At 40.6% G+C, this 21,449-nt stretch overlaps 1 protein-coding gene across 2 annotated transcripts in view; it reads left to right on the top strand.

Annotated features, from left to right (window-relative positions):
• Nucleotides 1-21,449, top strand: part of LOC109915642 (coiled-coil domain-containing protein 9-like) — an 84,294-nt gene that overhangs the window by 20,186 nt on the left and 42,659 nt on the right. For both annotated transcript variants that reach the window (XM_048599774.1, XM_048599773.1), the window contains exons 5-6: nt 1,733-1,786; nt 16,718-16,829. In XM_048599774.1, coding sequence (XP_048455731.1) covers nt 1,733-1,786; nt 16,718-16,829 — 166 coding nt within the window. The remainder of the gene's footprint in view (nt 1-1,732; nt 1,787-16,717; nt 16,830-21,449) is intronic.

The following is a 21,449-nucleotide window of genomic DNA, read 5'->3' as shown; positions in this document are numbered from 1 at the left end:
CCCCACCACCCCCCAACCCTCGACGAGTTCTGTGCCCACCACAACGTCGAATTCTTCCTGCTTCTCTGCGTCCCTCTTCGATAAAGATTTCCAACCACCGTCTGGGTACCCCTTCTCCCATCTCCAACCTTCCTCCTCCTTTTGGATACCCTCTGCCAGCCTCTTACTCACCCTGAACCTCTTCATTGCTAACTGCCAATATGACATCGAACGCCTCAATTTCTTCACCCTCATCCCCCTCTGAACGTGCAGCACTCCACTCTCTCTGCACCAATGTCCGTTTCACTATCAAACCCGCCGACAAATGCAGGACAGTAGTAGTCTGGAGGACAGACCTCTCTATTGCAGATGCCACGAGCTTCCACATTCAACCTATCATCCTCAAACACTTCGGCCAACTCCAATTAGACCCCACCACCAGAGCGTTTTCCGCTCCCCACCCGTCTGCCTCCCGCAAGGACCATTCCATTCACCATTCCTTAGTTTGCGTCACACTCCCCACCAACTATTACAACCTGGCTGGTACCTTCCCTTATAATCGTAAAAGATGCAATACCTGCCCACACACCATCTCCCTCACCTCCATTTAGGGCCTTAAACAGTCCTTCTAGGTGAGAGAGAGCTCTAAGCAGTCCTTCCTAGTGAGATAGAGTTTCACCTGCATCTCCTCCAACCTAGTCTATTGCATCGGTGCTCCCGATGTGGTCTTCTTTATGATGATGAGACCAAACGTAGACTAGGTGACTGTTTCACTGAGCATCTTCTGGTCCGTAATGGCCAACCTAACCTCCCTGTCACCACCCATTGCAACTCCCCATCCGACACTCGGACTCCTCCAGTGACTCGCAACGCAAATCTGAAGAACAACACCTTATCTTCTGCCTGGGCACCCTACAGCCCGGAGGACTCAACGTTGAGTTCTCCAATTTCAAATAACTTTCCCACCCAGCCTCCAACTCCTCTTCCAGCCCCACCTCCTCCCTTCCATTCCACCTCTTGACCCTCCCTTCCAGCCACCAACTGGCTTTATCCTTCCCATCAACCAAGTCGTACCTACTACCTGTGTCCACCTATCACCCATTCACCCCCCACCTTTATCTGCGGCTCCCCATACCCCCACAGTCATGAAGAAGAGTAATACCTGAAACGTTGACTGCTCCTTTCTTTGTGATGCTGCCTGGCCTGCTGTGTTCTTCCAGCCTCCTGCTTGTCTATCTTGGATTCCAGCATCTGCAGTTTTTTTTTGTCTCTAGTGCCTTGTAGATGGTGGACAGGCTTTGGGAGTCAAGAGGTAAGTTACTCGCCACAGTAATCTGATTGGTAGAGGTGTTACCATAAAGAATGCACCAGGAAACAGTTAACTGTCAAGCTTTTTGTTTATGTTCAAAACAGACAGTTTGACTCTGGCCAAAGTATTGCCATGGGGAATGCCCCTATGAATGGCTGTCTCCAAGCTTTTTGACTACTTGCAAAAAAGGTGCAAGATTTGAACATGTTCTTCATTTGCATAGGACAGGGCTCTGCGAATGATTACACATAGCTTTTAGTGCTCAAGTGAGCCACACTGCATTTGCTTGAAATTCTTACAGGAATTGTATAATTCAAACTATCTGGTAATGAAACTTGATGCTAATCAGTTTATTTTGAATATAGCGTAATATTTTCTGGTTCACCACCTCAAGGTGCTATTAGAAGGAAATGGCCGTTGTAGTGCTTTTTGTTCACTCTGCAGGTGGAAGAAACACAAGGAAATGCAGTGGACGATTTCAGCACCATGATGCACGAGGTAAGCTACCATTTCAAGTGTACGTGAATCAGCACAAAATTTTTATATATGCATTAATATCTATACATCTATTTACTGTCCTTATCCAGTCGAATTTTTTTCTCCTATCTTAACTGCTTTTCTACTTTTTAATTAGTACTTACCTAATGCAAGAAAATCTCTAGTTTCTTCCCATCGCAATCAATTTTCACTGAATCAAAATGTGCAAAATAGAATACAATCCAAGAAAAACTTCAGCCTAATCAAATTTTAGCAAAAAAGATTGCCAGAAAGGGTCACGGTGAGAACTTGTCATGTTTCGACTGTAAAACTCTAGGGAAGAAAAATAACGTGACAATTCTGGTAAGCACCATATAAATCCTTCGGGCAAGAACTGGCTTCGGTTGAATCCTGATCAACGTTTGAATATCATGCACTCCTGATCTACCCTATTCTCTGGAAACTCCTTTTCTTAAATTAAATTTCGCTGCTGTGCCCAGGACTCCAGTCCCTAAGAGCTACTGTAGTTATCTTTTTGCATTTTAACTCCTATAAGCCAGTTTGCAATTATTTCACTGGTCCTCTCACCACCATCTACCAAGCACACCATCTCTTTTCATTTTGTTCATTTGCTTCTTAATCAAAATATGCAAACCAAAAACTCCCTGAAGTGAACCCTAGTGAGCCACAGTAATTTACTTCTTGTTGTTTACTTTGCTTTCCCAGTAGACTTTATCTCACCCCATAATTAATAAAACTGTGCTAATACTGCAGAAATTTGTTGGGTTTGGTAGAAATTTTTTAAATGTTCTTTAAATGGGGAAGTAATGAATAGGGAAATAAATGAGAAAAATCAATATCACTAGAATATCTGACCAATAAACGCTTAACTTCCATCAGCAATCCTATAGTCCATGGGAAGAAGAGAGTAACAAAACAGATATTGATGTGGGACTGTAAGGAGGAGATCCCCTGTTGAAGGAAGTAGGGATAGACACAAAGAGACACTTTGGGCAAAATCTTAACTCCCTCTAAAACAGTACACTTGCACAGAGTTAATGTTGGGCTCTTTGTGTAGGAAAGATGCATCTATTTAGAAATGTAAGGAGAAGAAAGAGGGACATATAGTGTTCGGTGAATGCAACGAGAAAACCTGTTCTTTTACAGGGGAAAGTCTTGGTGGCTGAAGAGAGAATGAAATAGGGATGGGAAAGGAAGAGAACATGTAGGGCATACAGCCAAGGAGAGAAGTAGAGTACAGGAAGGGAAAGATAAATCTTTTGAAGGAAATAATGTAATGGTGCAGATGTGAAGGGACACAGCACTGGGACTTGGACACAGCACTGGGACTTGGACCCATGTATCACATTGGTCTACTAACCTGAACACATTGGAGATCTATTAACATATATCCAACTAAACTGAATGTAGTTGTAAGTAGTTGATGCATTTTTTTTTGTTTACATACCATCTCCGAAGAGGAAATGTAATTGTCCTTTTAAGAAAATCTTAACAAGGATACTTAAGGATATCGTCACCCTTCCTGCTTTAAGCTACCCATCTGCAATTCTTCTCATCCCATTTTCAATAACCTATTGTCTTCTTGTTTAGCATGTTAGAAGCTTTTTGAATACTGTTTAACCTATCCTATGTTCGTAAAAAGAGTTGCAAATTCTCTTTTGTATTGTTTGAGCTGGTGAGATGGGATTTTTTTGCATGTAGTTGCTTTGTGGTTTTAGTCAGAAGACTTGTTAACACAATTTCAAATAGTCCACTTTAAACAAACTGGGATTACTTGCTATATGAAGCCCCACCTTTGCAGGAAACAATTGTTTTAGTCAAGATTAGAGATATTCTTCAGTTCAGTTTGCAATCCTGCAACAATAGTTACACCTTTACATTACAGCAGGAAACTATGCCTTGATCATTACTACAATCCTAATTTTTCATAATACAGGAATATTTATGACATCTTAATGATTGAATCTCTCTGGTTTAAATAGTTTCCCAAAGAGGGTATCGTGTCACAGTTAACTAAGGCTGATCTGGCTTCAGTGCAGGTTTCTAAAGTGGTAATTTCAGACTTTGCCAATCATTAAATTCGTAAAGACTTTGCGAAGGTTTCTGATGCTGGTGACTGATGCTTGACTGTATTGCTGAAGAACTGGGGCATTTAGAGGAAGATGTCTGAGTGGTTGTGGTTCATTTTCAGGCTATCTTGCAATAACTGTATTTCTAGAAAGATAATACAACTGAAATTGATGAACAGGACAGAGAGAAAAATACCTCTTCAGAAAATGTAAGCAGAATAGGCAGCAACGATTCTATGTGGTTTTACCATTATGAAATTATGATGATTTTCATATGGCAGTCATCAAGCTGATTTTTATACTTGTGGGGAATCTAGCTCTAGGAACCAAGTGTCAACTGTTGTTTAGTTTACAGCACTTTTGCCTCTTATTCATGAGGTTCTTCTGGGTTTAGGATTTGAGTGCATAAATCAAATCTGGCACTCCAGTGCAGTTTAGAAGGAGTTCACTGAGGGGGTGGATGACGCCTTAAATCAAAGTCCTGCCTCAGGTGGAGGTTAATGATTCCATGATACTATTTCAAAGAAAAGCAGAGGTGTTATCCCAGTGTCCTGGCCAATATTTATCATTCGATCAACACCAGAGAAAAAATTTTTTAAAGATTATCTGGTCATTATCTTGCTACTTATGGGGGCTTACAATGTTAAATTTGGCCTTCCTACATTCAAGTACGCTTAAAAGCATTTCATTGGGAATGCTTTGAGACATGGATGGTCATGGAAGGCTCTATCTAAATGCATGTCTTTACACGTGGTAGAGTTGAGGTGAACAGCATTGCATTTAAGCAGAAGTTAGATAAACAGATAGGGAAAGGAACAGAAGGTTTTGCTAAAATCATAAAATTAAGAGGGTTGGCAGAGGACTTGTGTAAAGCATAAACACTGGATGGTTTACTTGGACTGAATAGCTGCAAATTCTATGTAATCTGTGTTACACAAGCCTTGGAAACTTTAGTAATTTTCACTTCTCCCAACTCTTAGTTGAATCTACTATGCTGACCCAAACTCTTGAAATGAAACCTTTTTAAAAGAAAATCATGAAGAATTTATCAATAATGATTTGTAAACATTCTTGTACTGTTTAAGTTGAAGGAATTTTTGATGTATTTTTACAATAGGAGACTTCCTCTGTGCTAGGAAATCGCTTGGGACATTTCCGGTATTGCCTATTTTTCCATCTGAAGCTTAATTTTCTCAATTACACAATTTTTACTTTTTACAAATTTATTTCCCCCTTGATCTCTACAGTAGTATCTTCTCATATTTCCATTTATGAAATTATGAAAAACAGTGTAAGTAAATTCCAATTGTCACCTTTGCACCCTCTTGGGGATTTATTTACTCATAAATATGTTTGTCATACTTTGAAGTTTTGAAATCTTGGCCGCTTAAGTTGCAATGCACAATGCTGTTTTCCTGCCAGTCCTGGCTTCGGTTCGCCATCATAATAAAATCCGAGTGCTAGTTGATCATTTATTCTTGATATTTAAGACGGATCATGCTTCCTTTTGTTCTTGCCAAAGATATTGACTTAATGAGATTTGAGTTCAACTGCAGAAATATATCCTTAATCCATAGATTTACTTTGCTGCATTTCAACAGATGTGAATTAAAATATTCCTTTAATTATGTAAACTTAAATTTGTTCATACCTTTGGAATATAAATAGATCTATAATGTTGCATATGATTGTACTTAATTCACTTTAAAGGGCTGTGAAATGAATTATGATGATGTTTCCTGATATCTCTTTCTCAATTGCTCGATGTCCGAAATGTTTTCATTGATAACACTTTAAGTGCCTTGAGACATTGCATGACACAAGTGTGCTGTTTAAATGCAAGCCATTTCTTAGTATGTACTGAAATGGTATATTGAAAGGCAGCTGAACTGCAGAGGCATCACAGCTGAAACCAATCTACCCAAAGTTCTGATCTTTGAATTTTGAAAGAGTCTTGCTGGACAGCATTACGGAGAAGGAGTCTGTAGCTGATAGATTTCACTTTCCACACTGTAGCAAAGACCACGGAGGCTAGTTGTAATGTCCATTGTTGGTATTTACTAAATCAGAAATCACTATTTCAGAGTAGTGATTGGACATGCAGTTTTCTTCACTTGTATCGCTCAAGACAGCCTCAATTGGAGAACTTTTCTGCAGCTGATGGGAAAAAGATACAGTGAACCTACAATGAAGAAATCCAAGAAAATGCAATTGGCAGAAAAATAGAAAACAAAAACAAACAGGTATTTGGGGAATTTAAAAATAATGTGGAAGCACATTTTTATACTCCGTGTACATCACCACACTTCATTGTAAAATGTAATAACCTGTTAAGATTACATTTATAATCCCTGGGGTATATTTACAAAATACATTTAAAGCAGAATTTTCAAATTAAATCAGATATATTTTGTTCACATTTGCAAGACCTATAGTAACGTGTCTGATTTTTAACAAAACAACAGCTCCAGTTGTTTTGCATTGATGCAGTAATCTCCCTGGAGAAACCTTTGATTAACTTGTTTATTTTTCACCTCGTTAATTTAAAATTGCAACTATATTGAATTAGCTTATTACCTCAAATAATAACTCTTGTTTCTTGGTTTCTCACAATCTAACTGTCATGTGGAAATTAATCACACTGGTTAAAAGCAAAGCTGTTTTGTTTATTTTGTTGCATGGGTTTTATGAAATATTTCTATATCGATAGAGCTTAGATCATAAATTCAAATAATGATGGCAGCTACAGTGTTAAAATATGAGGGCTCGTTGGATGAATTTGGCTTACATTTTCTTGAGTGTAGAAGTTTTGAGAGTGGCTCAAACTGAGCTATTGGAAATGGTAAAAGGATTTGATGGGATAAATGCAGACAATCTGTTTCTTCTGATAGGTGAGTTCAGAATGAGGGGACCAATTAAGTGAAATCAGGAAGAACCTGCATAAAAAGAAGAGCGAATGTCCAGAACTGTATCTTGCAAAATTTGAGGAACGATTCAGATGATCAGGACTAACAGTTTTTATTTCTAGAATCATAAAATCACTACAGTGTGGAAGGAGGCCATTCAGCCCATTGAGTCTGCATCAACCCTCCAAAGAGCATCCCATCCAGACCAGTCACCTGCCCTCCAGCAGCATCCCCCCTCCCCGTAACCCCACATTTACCAATTTACCATGGCTAAGCCATCTAGATTGCATGTCCCTGGACAACTACTGGGCAATTTAGTATGGCTAATCCACCTAATGTGCACATCTTTGGACTGTGGGAGGAAACCGGAGGACCCAGAGAAAACCATGCAGACACGGGGAGAATGTGCACATTCCACACAGACAGTCACCTGAGGATGTTTGAAAGGGTCATTGACTAATCTGCTATTCTGAGGAGCAGAATTATAATGAGCTCTCCTTTTGATAGTCATTCTATTTATAACCGCTTCATAATAATCCCTGAAAGTGAGCACTTAAAAGAAGGTGAGAAAAGCTGCTGTACTATATACTGCTTACTAGTTAAGGGGAACATAAGTGTGTGTGTCGTCCAGGTCCAGCAGGTTACACAGTAAAGTCTGACCACTGTCAGATCCCTTTTCCTCCCCAAAGATTAGAAACCCTCCTGCCCCACCATCCAAGGAATTGGGAACTTCCTGAACTTCATTTGTTCTCTTTCCACCACCCTGCCAACACTTCAGAGCACTATTTAAGTCCCTGTCTGTTGCAGTCAAGGTTCCATCCCCTCCCCACTTCCACATAACCTCTGTTCGTCGCACCTCCCTACACGGATGAGTTTTGATCTTGTGAAATGGGCTTCACAGCTGGGATGTTTCTCGCCTATCAATCAGATTGCCTACGGGCATAATCCCATAAGAAAGGTTTAAAGGAGCCCTGCATTTCAATGTTGTGGAACATTTTTCTCCTGGGTTTTCTAGCCTCACGAAAGACTGGCGAAACAGTTTGGTGTAATCAAAGCAAGATGCACGAAAGTGATTCACACCTTTAGCACTTTCATGGCTACTGAATGTTGCAAAGTGCTTTACATTAAACAAAGTACTTTTAAAGTATACTATAATCATCATTACAGTGTAGGAAATGCAGCTGCCAGTTTTGTGCACAGCAGTCTCTCACAAATAGCAATGTGATAATGACCAGATAATTTTGTTATAAAATTTCCGTTATAAAACCATAAAATGTAGGAGTGGTAGTGGGCCATTCAGCTCATTGAGTCTGTTCTGCCATTCTATGACATCAAATCTGCTGTGATAATCTTAAACTCCACTTTCTTGCCTTTCCCCCAATATCCCGAATCCTTTGCTGATTAAAAATCCGTCCATCTCAGCCTGGAATATTCTTAATGACCCAGCCTTGACAGCCCTCTGCAGTTTAAAAAAAATTCCACAAATTCACCACCCTCTGAGAGAAGAAATTCCTCCTCATCTCTGTCTTAAATGTGCAGCCCTTTATTCTGAGATTACCTTGTCCCACAAGAGGACACAACATCTCTGTGTCTACCCTGTCAAGTCTCCTAAGAAACCAACACAGGGGAAACTCAACAGATCTGACAGCATCTGTGGAGAAAGGAAAAAGTCGAGTGGAGAGACAAGTCCTGTATCGCCTTCTTTAAAACTGAAAGGTGTTGGAAAACATTGACTGAGGCAGAAGAAGATCAAGAGGGGCAGATGGTGTAGAGGTTCAGTGCAAAAGACAATGAGACTGCTACTGGTGATGAAAGAGATGTAAAATGGATGCAAATTGAAGTTGTGAAAGGGAGAGATGTTGACTAGTGGTGAATATTGACCAGGATGCCAGGGTTAAGGCCTCTACCCTTATTTTGTATAGATCCATGGGATCTTGCACATCCTCGAGGCCATGAAAGCTTTCCACATGATTGTCTGAAACTCATCTCATTAACTTCCCACTACACCCAAATGGTGTCCCTCTTGCCAGAAACAAAAACAAAGTTGCTTGAAAAGCTCAGCAGGTCGGGCAGCGTCTGTGAAGGAAAAAACAGAATTAACATTTCGGGTCCGGTGACCCTTCCCCAGACCCTTCCCCACTTGTCAAACACTAGCCCAGTTCTTCCACTCGCTGTAGCTGGTCTGGCAGTTCATTTCATCTGCACATTCCTACACCTGTGGCTGTTTAAGAACCAGACCACACAGTCCTTAGCCACATCTTTCAGCCTTCTCTATGTTGATGCCAGTCTTTCATCAGTGCCCACTGTAACCCAGCATTTTATCATTGTTCAAAGTTGGTCTGTCACAAACAGGGAAGCTTTCAAATGATTCAAAAGAATAACTTTTATTTATAATCAGCAAAAGTGAACGGAAGTCAAGCAATCAGAAGCTACATTTCTTTCCTAGAACACAAAAGAAATGCTTTTTATTGTATTTTATATTGATCACTATACTAGACCACACTGCAGACCCATTCAGACAGCGGAAGCTCACCTTCAGCAGGCCTATTGTCAGCTTCTAGTCAAACCGTGGTCGGCATTCTGTGTACACTGTGCCTTAGTCAGAGGATTGGGTAGTGGAGTTACCAGCTGCAGTTCTGGTGCATAGCCCTTGTCCCCCTGTAAGCAACTTTTTTGGCCTCTGGATCCTCAAACACAGCAGAAACATGAGGATTCTCAAGGATGTGGGAGTCATGGTAATAATACCTCTAACAAGTGGAGTTGGTAATCATAGATCATTTTACACTTTGATAGAATGGAATCATCTTCTGTTGATGAACTCCTGCATGTTATGGTATGGCCCTCTCAGGGTGATGTGTGTACAGTTCGTAGCACCTGGAGAAAGCCAGCTATGTTGCCGAACCTTCCAGCCTGGGCAGCAGCACTGACCTCGTAATAAGAAGGCATTGATGAACCAGTATTTTCTGGCACAAGTAGCATCAATCACAGTCTTGATGCATTCATGGGTGGACAATTGAGAGAGATCCCATATAGGTCCCTGAAAGGAGTCAATCACATAAGTTCAAAGAAGCTCTTACCATCACGGCCAATGTGATAGGAACGCCACGTACTCCATCAGGTTGCAGATTCTGATGTAGCAGCTGGCAAAGTTCACCCACAGTGTCTCATGATATCCTCAGCCTCCATCCATGCAGAGGAAATGACACCAAGATCAAAAGGCTTTGACCTTCCTGAGGGGACTTTCAGCTGTGACCTCTTCACGTGGAGGCCATTCAGCTCCCGTGGCTTCTGCTGGTCCAGAGCGTGCTGGTGCATCAGTTTCTTTTCTGTCACCCTGTGCCTCTGTTGCATGGTACCAACTGAAATGATCACATCTGCTGTGGCTGGGTCCATTACACTTACATTGTTGACGTAAGGAACAGGACAGGTTCTTAGCAATGAGAGTAGTTAACAGTCATATCTCTTACAAAAGAGGGCTCGATGTACATACTCCTCTATCAAGGGAGAGACGGAGCTTTCTGGCAAGAAGGACCATGTATGATTCAACTTGGCACTTTCATATAGGACCTTATTTCAAAGGGTACATCGCAGTTATGTAGCAAATAGATAGCAGTGCAGTCTAAGTGCTGCATGTGTCATCGAAATGTCCACTCACCCATGCAAGACATCACTGCGTATATGAGAGTACTGACCCTCTAACTGTGCAGCGCTTCCTCAGTACTGACCCTCTGACAAGGAGCCACTCGCTCGGCACTGACTCTCTGACAATGAGGCCCTCCCTCAGTTCTGACCCCATTACAGTGAGGCACTGCCTCAGTATTAACCCACTGGTAATAATGTACTCGCTCAGTTCTAATCCTCTCACAATGATACACACCTTCAATGCTGACCCCATTACAATGATTTCAAAGATCTGTTGTCACGTCCTAACCATCAGGTGATCTGCCAGTGTTAAATCAATGTTAAATGAGTTAAAGATGAGCAATGGAGCCTGTGAGAAGGATAGATTATTAACTGGACAGCTTTGTGATGGGGACTGAAAAGGGTATTATGGAGGGATGGGAAAACATGGTCAGAATTGGCTGTACTGCCTCCATTTTGATTGAGTGATTCTACAGAGATCACTAGCAGCTTCCTGGAAGAAGCCTGAAGCAAAGCAGTTCATGGCAGTTGTGACCTTCATGGAACCTGGCATTGCATGCCTACCTGACCCACTTGGCCGGGGTTCTCGTTTCAGGTGAATACGAGTGGCAGGATAGCCTGACTAGAGAATTTGGGTCTCCCTGAGGCAGTGGTGCCCAATCATGTCCTGGAAGTTAATCCTCTGTACTAGGGCTTTTATCTCCTGCAACCTGGAGCTCTACACTCATTCCAGTGTACTGTGGAGTAGAAATGGTTAGGAGAAACAGGACTGATTTTGCTGGTGCGAGACCTTTTGCTCCTTATCTGAGGTTCCAGATCGAGCTTTCACTGCACCTTTTGTCCTTTTGAGAATGTTAACAGCTCAGGACTGCAGATCAAAGCCATAAAAGACATCCATGGTAACAGAGAAGACCTTGCCTTGGAAAATCACTTCTGAAGCAGTGAAAGCACACAGTTGGAGCGAATCTTAGCTTTTAAAGGCTTTCTTGCCTGTCAGTTGTTCAGTCCCAACACATCTTGTTTTGTCTGGGAAATCTGGGAAATCCATACAGAGAGTTGAAAGTAGATTTTAGGGGTTACAGAATTCAGGGTCAAATCCCCACCTAATGTTCAGGTTTAGATCTGCTTGCCCCATGGGCATTTTCCACCTGCTAATGATCACATATGAGTTAAATACACGGCAATTGGTTCCTGTCAGCTTTTTGATTTAGTAACATTTCTTAGGGATCTACTGGTGCAGTGGTATCCCTACCTCTGAGCCAGAAGGCCTGGGTTGAAGACCCACCTGCTCCAGAGGTGTATAATGATGTCTCTGAACTAGAAAATTTTTTTTTTTTTTAAAAATAGTGCTGCTGATGTTGGGCACAGTGTATTCCATCTGTGGGGTTAGAAAAGAATGCAGCTTCATTTCTTAATAAAGGCAGTTCTAAGGAAAGGTCACCGGACCCGAAATGTTAACTCTGAGATTTTTCACAGATGCTGCCAGACCTGCTGAGCTTTTCCAGCAATTTCTGTTTTTGTTCAGCTTAATTTCTTTCTCATTTAGCCTGTTGCCTGCACTGACACATGCACTTCGGCTGATTAAAAATTGTCTCCTACATGACTATAGAGTAAGAGGGCAGGTCTCAGTATGGGGAAAAAGCGGATAAGATGCAGTGTAATATGAGAGAAAAACGAGCAAACAGAATCAGAAACAGCAAACAGGATGACTGGATTTTCTGTGGGGTTAATAGAACATAGAACAGTACAGCAAGGAGCTGTCCCTTTGGCCCACCATATCTGTGCTGACAATGATGTAATTCTAAACTTATCCCTACTGCATGCACATGGTTCATATCTCTCTATTCCATGCCTTTTCATGTACCTGTCTGAATGCCTCTTAAACATTGCTATTGTATCTGCATCTGGCAGTGTGTTCCAGGCACCTGCCACCCTCTATCTAAAAAAAATTTCCTCACACATCTCCTTTAAAGTTTCCCCTCTCACCTTAAATCATGGGGAAAAGACTCCACCTCTCCACTATGTCCATGGCCTTTGTAATTTTATATACTTTTCCATCAGCTCATCTCTCACCTTCTGAGGCTCTAGCAAAAACAAACCAAGTATGTCTCCTTATAGCTAATACACTCCAATCCAGGCAACATCATGGTAAAACTCTTTTGCACCCTCTCCAAAGATCACACATCCTTCTGATAATGCGGTGGCCAAAACCGCGCACAATGCTCCAAATGTGGCCTCACCAAAGCCTTATACAGCTGCAACATGACTTGTCAAATTTATACTCAATGCCTTGCTTAATGAAGGTAAGTCATACAATGTCTTTACCACTTTGTCCACTTCTGTTGCCACTTTAAAGGAGCTATGGACTTGGACGCCAAGATCTTCTGTATATCAATGCTCCTGAGGGCCGTAAGGGTCCGGTTACCCTTCCTCAAAATACCTAAGGGTGCTGCCATTTACAGTATACTTTCCTGTTGTATTTGAATTCCCAAAATATATCGTCTCAAACTTCAGATTAAATCCCATTTGTCATTTCTCCACCCAACTTTCCAACTGATCTATATCCTACTGTATCCTTTGATAGCTTTCCTCACTATTCACAACTCTGTAAACTTTCATGTCATCTGCAAACATACTAATCAGACCACCTACATTTTCATCCAAATCACTTATATGTTACAGACAACAAGAGGTCCCAGCACTGATCCTTACAGAATACCACTGGTCACACCCCTCCAGTCGAAAGAGAGGAAAATAATTAGAAAGTGAACTTGTGAAGATTGAATAAACTCACCAGGTGGTGAATTAAGAGCTAACAGGCAGTCAATAAGAACAAATGAAGAAATAGAGATAGAAAAAAAGAACAAAAGAGAACAGTGTGCCATGAATAGAGGAGCAGTAACAATTTTGGAGGGCAAGAAATGAGATAAGAAGACTAAATTAGAGGTGAGGGGAGGTACCACTTTAACTTTGCCATTTAACATTTACCATGGGGCAAAGCTTCATCACATTTACAAAGTTATGACAGGAAATTAAGGTTTCTAGAGCATCTAGGCTTATTGGCAAGGATTTTCGAGTATAGTTATGACCTAGCTCCCACTGGGAATTTCATTTTGTAAGTTTAACTTGATTTGGTAAGAAAAGTAGAACTGACTGTAACATCCTTTATTTTCTTCATGTTTATTTCACCTTTCGGCTGGTGTGATTGGGTGGGGTGTGGTTTCTCAGTTTCTATTAAGAGATTGTGCAGTAGTCTACATAAATTTGAACATAACCTTTATTCAGAAAGCAACATTACATACAGAGATTAACCTACGCTAACTTAATGTCTGCTCTGTGAGATCTCTATCCAGCTGTCTCTCTCACTCATATGATGTTACATAATAATCCCATAGGCTCATGTTGTTAAACCGTTACTTCACATCTCTCCCCAAGTCTTTGTTTCCATTATTTGCACTATATACACTTAACTCCACCCAATGTCTCAAACGTCATGGACAATCTTTGGGACCATTCGACAATTGTCCCCGCTCTCATTTAGATTTGATGCTGTGATTGATGGTCCGGCTGCTTCTTTTTCTGCTCTGCTTGAGTGTGCATTCCTTTGGCCTGTGTAGAGAATTCTCTCTGTTCCTCTGTCATCGTCTGAATTGAAGTGGTACGGCTACACTTGTATTGATTGTTCAAAGTTATTCTTCACAATTTCCACCCAATATTGTTGTCCTTATTCTGTTTCCACAGCAATAGTTCCTTCTTGCTGTCCTTCTCAGATCCATATGCTTTCTCCCAACTGAAAAATTGACAGTCTCTTGTTTGTTGTCTTTGATTAAAGTTTCTGGTTATTTCTCTCTTTGAACCTCCTTCCATTGTCTCGCTGTATCATAGTCTTCCATTCTATTATGCAGTTTTGGTGATGGAAGTTGCATCTGCAGTCTTCTGACATAGGTAATTCTGCTGGTGATAGTCCATTATATAATAATGGTGATTTATGATTCAGTAGAGCCAAATCTATCTGATGATTCTTTTTTCAGAAGTTTTTTTTATGGTTATCACTGCTCATTTACTTGTAGGTAATGAGGTGAACTTGTTATATGAATGAATCCATATTCCATGTCAAATTCTGTAAATTGCTTGTTTGTAAAATACAGTCAGTTGTCAGATACTACTGGATCAGGTCACAGTGAGTTGAATAGATTTGTTTCAATACTTCTATCATTATCTGTACTATAAGACTGTGTTAAATGATTTACCTCAATTCATTCTTCAATAATATTTCGTAATAAAGATGTAAACTTTCCCTTTAAACTCAACAAGTCCAGTAAGTCCATTGCCAGCCTTTCCCAAGATCTTGATGGATGTGTCAATATTAAATGTTCTTTCTGTTCCTGATAATTAGTTGACAATGAGTTCTATTATTTATGATTATCTCTCTGATAATTCCTTCCTGCTCCTGTGATGCTGCTTGGCCTGCTGTGTTCATCCAGCTCTACACCTTGTTATCTCTTATTATCACCGAAATACTGTTGGGCTCTTACTCTGTATTAATATTCCTGGATGATCTTGATGCAATCTTTGAAGAATATCGCGTTTGAATGCTTTATGAATTGCCAATATTTCATTAAAACCCACCTATTAATTGGGGGACGTACTGTCTCAATATTGAGCTACAAGAGATGTATGCTGGCCATCCTTCCTGACAATAATCTGATCCGTGGACATTCTTCATCTCTACATTTAGCTTCTGTGATTTGCTGCAGTTTCTTCTGTAATGCCAGTAATTTCTGTTTTCTGAGAATGTAAAATCTGCTACTTCTACTATCAACTCCAAATCTTGTTTCTCAGCCACTTCAACTGGTTTTCTGGACAATGTATCAAGTTATTTGTCATTTTCCCTGAACATACGTGACTAACACCTGAAGAAGGAGTGAGGTTCTGTTGTGTTTTCAAATAAACCTGTTGAACTATAACCTGGTGTTGTGTACTTTCTGACCTTGTCCACCCCAGTCCAACACCTCCACATCATGTATGGTGTCAAGTCATCTCATCAAATGCAGTCTGGAGTGCTGAATACACTGTGTCATCCTTGAAATCTCTTTTGTATTGAGGGGGAAACTTAAGGTTTGTGATGTAGTGGTTTCCATTATTGTAGCCTGTCTTATAGTTCTGGCTGCTTTTAGGTTTTCCCCTGTAATACTTCAATTCCATATATTGTCATCTTGCTCCTAACATATTTTATCTTCAGGGTCTGTTGTCTCTGAAATGATCCTGCATTGGTCAATGTATATTTGAACATAGTCTTTCATAGTATGCTAATACTACATAAAGAGCTTGATCTACATGAGCTTTGGGTATTTCCATTGTGAGCTCCCCCTTTTTTCATGCTGTCTTATTGTCAAGGTATTGTATCATCATTGCATCATGATCCCATAGGATCATGTTGTTGGACATTAGTCCACAAAGTTATGAACTAAAGTTTCATGATTAAAGGTAAATTAGAGTTTTTAGCTATTATTTCCTGCCTAGTTAATTGCTGGGATGTGCTGAACAGTTTCATCATACTAATATTAAATATTCAAATTGCATTTCTCACTTTAGACTTTTTTTCCAAGGGAATATTTTGTATAGTCAGGATTTGAGTTCAAAGTGTGAGATTATGTAGATCTGAAAGGTTCATGGCAAAACACTGGGACCTGTTAGCACCTTCAGTTGTAAAATATCCTTAATCTTTGTGCAGAAGCTTCCTTCTCTTCCAATTAAGATAGAAGGGCAATCTTCCTACTGCTGATGCCAAAATAACTACTGCATGCAAAGTGTTTTCATATGTTGTTGTGAAAACAGAGTCTTTTGGATGTTTTCCTGCTGAAAGACTGCCAAATAGGAATTGATTAGGGTTACCTGCCATTTGGCTGGCAATAAAAGTGGAAAAAGTCAAAAGGAATTATTTCTGAATTTGGCATGGTTGTATTTTACAGTGAGTGGTGCAATCAATACTGAGTAGTATGCACATTTTGTTTTATCACAGCGATATCTTTCTCATGCCGCAGGTAAATGTCATTTTTGTTAAAAACACTAAAATGCATTTTTTAAAAACTGAGTAATGCCACATGTTATTTTAAACTTGTTCGCAAAGCCTATTAACTTGATAACAGAAGATGATTCTATCCTGTATGCATTTGAAAAATGGTGTCTTGCATTGCATTGCCAAAAGAAATGCCATTTTAAACCTGTGATAAAAATTGTTATTCAGAAAGCAAATAGGTATGAAGTATTTTCCATCTGATGCCATTACTCAGCCATTTCCTACTGCATTTCAGATGATGGAAATCATTCCGACAAGACCAAAGAATTGTTTCCGTGGTCTGAAGCTACAGATAACAGTAAATCAAAGGGCAAAGACAGATTGACTGGAAGAGCCAGAAACTTTAAGTAAGTAAAAGAGCAGAAGAGATTGACTTTGTATCCTGTTAGAAAATTAATGATTGTTTCTTTGTATGCAACATCAAACTGCTGGGAGTTCTGTTGCTATTGTTCTGAAGTTAACATCATATATACGAGGTTCTTAAAGTCTACAAAGTTTCCAACTCCTGTTCAAAAGCACATTGGGTTAGGTGCAGGCTACACTCACTCCAATAACACTCACGAGAAGCTGGATTTTATTTCTAAACAAACAAAGTTTTGAAATCAGGGAGTGTTATCTTTGGTCAAATATGGCACAAAGTAATCCAAGAAAAATTGAAGTCAGTTAGGATCAGGGTAAAAATTCTCTTATGGCATCTGGCACATTTTTGAGGGTGGTTGTTGAAGGGCAGCTACAGGATATTGTTTCAGGAGTTCCTCAGGGCAGCATCCTAGGTCCAGATGTCTTTCCTTCATCCAGGCTGTTCTGTGCAAAATATTCTGCTCGGTTTGTAAATTCTCAGTTAGTAAAATCGCCCATGTCCTTGTATCAAGACCCAAACAGTATCCAGTCTAAATTGATAATTAGCAAGTAATATATGTGTCATTTGGCCCGCAAGAGCAAATCCAATCAGATCCTCAGGACGAACAATGGTATTCCCACATTCTATCTCTCACCACCAGCATTCTTGAAGTCATTTTGACCAGGAACTTGGTCGTAAATGCGGCATCTATTAGAGGCTTAGTATTCTACAGTGTATCACCCTTCCATCTCCTAAAGGTGTTCTGGATACTGGCTCAATCTTCCATCACACTGAGGGGGATTGCTCCACCAAATTCTTTCCTGTTAGTCATGTCGAAAGCACCTTACTTTTCTCACTGACCTGTTAATTATCAGCCTTGAAGACGATTCCTCATTAGCTTGTTTAAGAACAGTAGATGTATGACCTATGAAGATTAGAGGATCCGCAGAGAAAGTGAAGGAACCTGTATTTGATACATCTGACCAACACCAAGTTGGATATTAAAATATTCCACGACTTTTTACAGCAAGTAATTTGATTTAAAAGCATTACAAAATTTGAATGGGTAGAATCTGAACAGTCCTAAGCTATAAAGACCAGCTTGTTTTTTTTTTAAAAGTATGCAATAAGTAGAAACTATAGCTTGGGTTCCCAGAATAATATAATTAGTACACAGAAATTCCCTGAAAGTTTGAGTATTCAATCTTCTTCATGTTGATAATTCAGTATGGAATTAGACTGTTTTATTGAACACAAAGACAAATTAAATTAAATCCAAGTTGTGTAATAGTACCAAAGCCAAATAGTACTTTGTTTCCCATCTTATAAAATAACAAAATATAAAAATAGTATCGTTGTTTGCTGTGGAGAAAGAGTAACCAGCTGGGTTAACTGCATGTGGTATTCACTGTGAGAACTAAATCAAAGGTCATGGTCTTGGCTTTTCCTGCAAATGTACGTTGGGAAGCTGTGGACACATCAGCATGACAGGAGGAGGCTGCCCATCAGGGCTGCATGTCTTTAAACTGTATTGCTTAGTACAGAAACATGAGCTAGAACATTTGTTTTCTTTCCTTGTGTATTTAAATATGTGGCAGATTAAGGCCCAAGATTTTCCTAGTGGGCTTCCAATAGGCAAGGCTCCCTTCATAACATTCATATTTTAAGGTTTAACAATTTGCGAATAGTACAAGTTATTAGCACAGTTAGGATTTTTACATATTTACTACACAGACCACGCCTGATTAGAGCTGTGTTATTCAATTTGACTGGTTTGAAACCCATGCAGAAAGTTATGACTTTAGAGAGTCAGAGGGCAGAGGTAAGTGTAGTGGTCATCGCTAAGGAGAAGGCGCTGGGAAAGCTGTAGGTGGATAAATCACCGGGACCAATTGGACTACATGGCAGAGTTCTGAAGGGGGTTGTAAGGCATTGGTGGTGATCTTTTAGGAATCACTGGAGTCAGGGTGCTGATAGAGACTCATGATAGAGCAAAGTGTACAGAGGACTCTGAAAGTTTGCAGAGGGATATAGATAGTTTAAGTGTCTGATAGTTTAAGGTAAAGGTCTGGCAGATGGAGTACAGTGTTGGTAAATGTGAAGTCATCTGTTTTGGTAGGAATAACAGTAAAAAGGACTGTTATTTGAACGGTAAAATATTGCACAGCAACATGCCGCAGAGGGAACCTGGGTGTCCTTGTGCATGGTTTGTTTGGTTTGCAGGTGCAACAGGTAATTAAGAAGGCAAGTGGAATTTTGTCCTTCATTGCTAGAGGGATTGAGTTTAAAAACAGGGAGGTTATATTACAGCTGTATCAGGGGTGTACGGGTGCTGGTGAGGCCAGATTTGGAGTACTACGTGCAGTTTTGTTCTCTTACTTGAGAAAGGGTGTACTGGCACTGGAGGAGGTGCACAGGAGATTCACTAGGTTGATTCAGGAGTTCAGAGGGTTGGTTTATGTGCAGCAACTGCGTAGACTAAGATTATGTTCATTGGAATTTAGAAGAATGAGGGGGGGATTTTATAAAAACACACAAAATTTTGGAGGGAATAGATAAAATAGAAGTAGGGAGGTGGGTGAAACTAGAAGAAATGAGATCAGTGACTGCTCTGGGAACAATGGCTTGATGTTCAGGGATGGGTGCCATGGTCCTTGACAAGATAGGAAAAATTGTCAGAGTTGGGGCTCAGCATCTACAAGCGGTAGGCCAGTTTTCCAGATATAAATTGCATCCTTTTCAGGCAGCAGACTGGATAACAGTGTCAGGTTTAGATCTGAGGGCACAGAGTGCAGCAAGTTCAGACTGAGACAGGTTAGAGTAAGGGAGTGAAGTAGAGAATTGAACTGGCTGATGTCATGCTGGCAGTTCTCACTGAAAAGACCGAGTGGGTAAGAGGCCAAAGGGAGAGCTCCAGTAGGAAGGATGATATTGAAAATGCATTCAAATATCTGTGGAGCAGGAGGACTCCTGGCGCAAAGACTCCTGGGCACGGAACCAAAGGTGATGGAAGAAGTGTTCAATATTGTGCTAAACTTGAAATTCATTAAGGCAGGGGTGCAAGGAGATAAAACTGAATATTTGGCTAAGAACAGAATGTTCAACATCAGAGGTGGGTGGTGGGGAGTTCATGTGAACCACATTAGCAACAGCCAGATGAGAAGAAGAAGCAAGATCAGAGAGAAGAGAAGGAAAGGTGAGGAGGATTCTGGAAGAGTGTCAGCGCCCATGCATTGTTTAAGCTAGTGATCCTTAACACCGGAAAGAGAGAGAAACAGTTTGTTGAAGTGTCAAAAGACAAAATTAAACTGTGAAGTAGGACAGCTTTGAAATCGAGTCAGTGATGCAGAAAAGAAAGGTTGAGAGTGTGCATGTGGTGAAAATAGCTCCAGTCTCCATCTGTTCAGAGGCTGGGAGATCTGGGCATATGTTAGTGAATGTGACTGAAAGTGACTGAAGTCGATAACAGACTAGATAAAGCAAATTATTTTTATTAGTCCATGGGAAGTGGCCAGTGCTCACTAAACCAACATTTAATCCCCATCACTAATTGCACTTTAGAAGCTGGCAGGGCACAGCTATCTAAAACCACTGGAGTTCTTAGGGTGTCAGTGCACTCACAAAGCTGTTAGCGAGGGAGTTTCAGGATATTGATCCAGTAACATTGGAGGAACAGTGAAAGAACTGAACACTGAAAGAACATAAATATTTTATATATGTGTGTTATGGTGGCTGAGTGTTAAGCACTGCTGCCTCACAGCACCAAAGACCCGGGTTCGATTCCACCCTCGGGCAACTGTCCATGTGGAGTTTGCATGTTCTCCCCGTGTCTGCGTGGGTTTCCTCCAGGTGCTCCGGTTTCCTCCCACAGTCAAAGATGTGGTTTGGCTATGCTAAATTACCCATAGAATCCAGGGATATGTAGGTTAGGTGAATGAGCCATAGGAAATGCGGAGATGGGGTGGATCTGAGTGGGATGCTCTTCAGAGGGTCATTGTGGACTCTATAGGCTAAATGGCCTGCTTCCACACTATGGGAATCTATTCTATATTTTCAAGTCAGGATGGTGATTGGCTAGGAGGCGATCCTGGAGGTGGAGGCGTTCTCATGTATCAACTGCCATTGTCCTTCTAGATGGAAGTAGTTATGAATTTGGAAGATGTTGTTTAAGGAGCCTTACTGAATTTCTGCAGTGCATCTTGCAGATGGTACACATTTTTAATGCTGAGTGCCGGGAGTAGACATTAAAGATGTAGGCTGTTTTATCTTGGATAGTATCCAGCTTCTTGAGTGTTGTTCAAGCTGCACCCATTCATCACACTCCTGACTTGTGTCTTATAGATGGCGGACAAGGTTTTGGGAGGCAATGAGTCAGTTACATAAAGAAGAATGTCCAGGCTTTGAACTGTTCTTTAAGCCGCAGTATTTGTATGTTTTCATTCAAGTTCAATCTCATGGTCAATGGTAGCTACCGCCCCAAACTACTCCCTCCACTACTGTCAATGGTAGCTACCACCACTACTTCCCCCCCCCCCCCCAAAAAAAACCCAGATGTTCATAGTGGGGTATTCCACAGTGGTAAAGCCATTGAATGTCAAAACATAATGGGTTCTCTCTTGTTGGAGGT

This window comes from Rhincodon typus, chromosome 8, assembly GCF_021869965.1.
Source record: "Rhincodon typus isolate 14 chromosome 8, sRhiTyp1.1, whole genome shotgun sequence".
NCBI classification, from domain to species: Eukaryota; Metazoa; Chordata; class Chondrichthyes; order Orectolobiformes; family Rhincodontidae; genus Rhincodon; species Rhincodon typus.
Note: the sequence above shows the minus strand (reverse complement) of the source record. Positions and strands in the feature narration are given on the sequence as shown.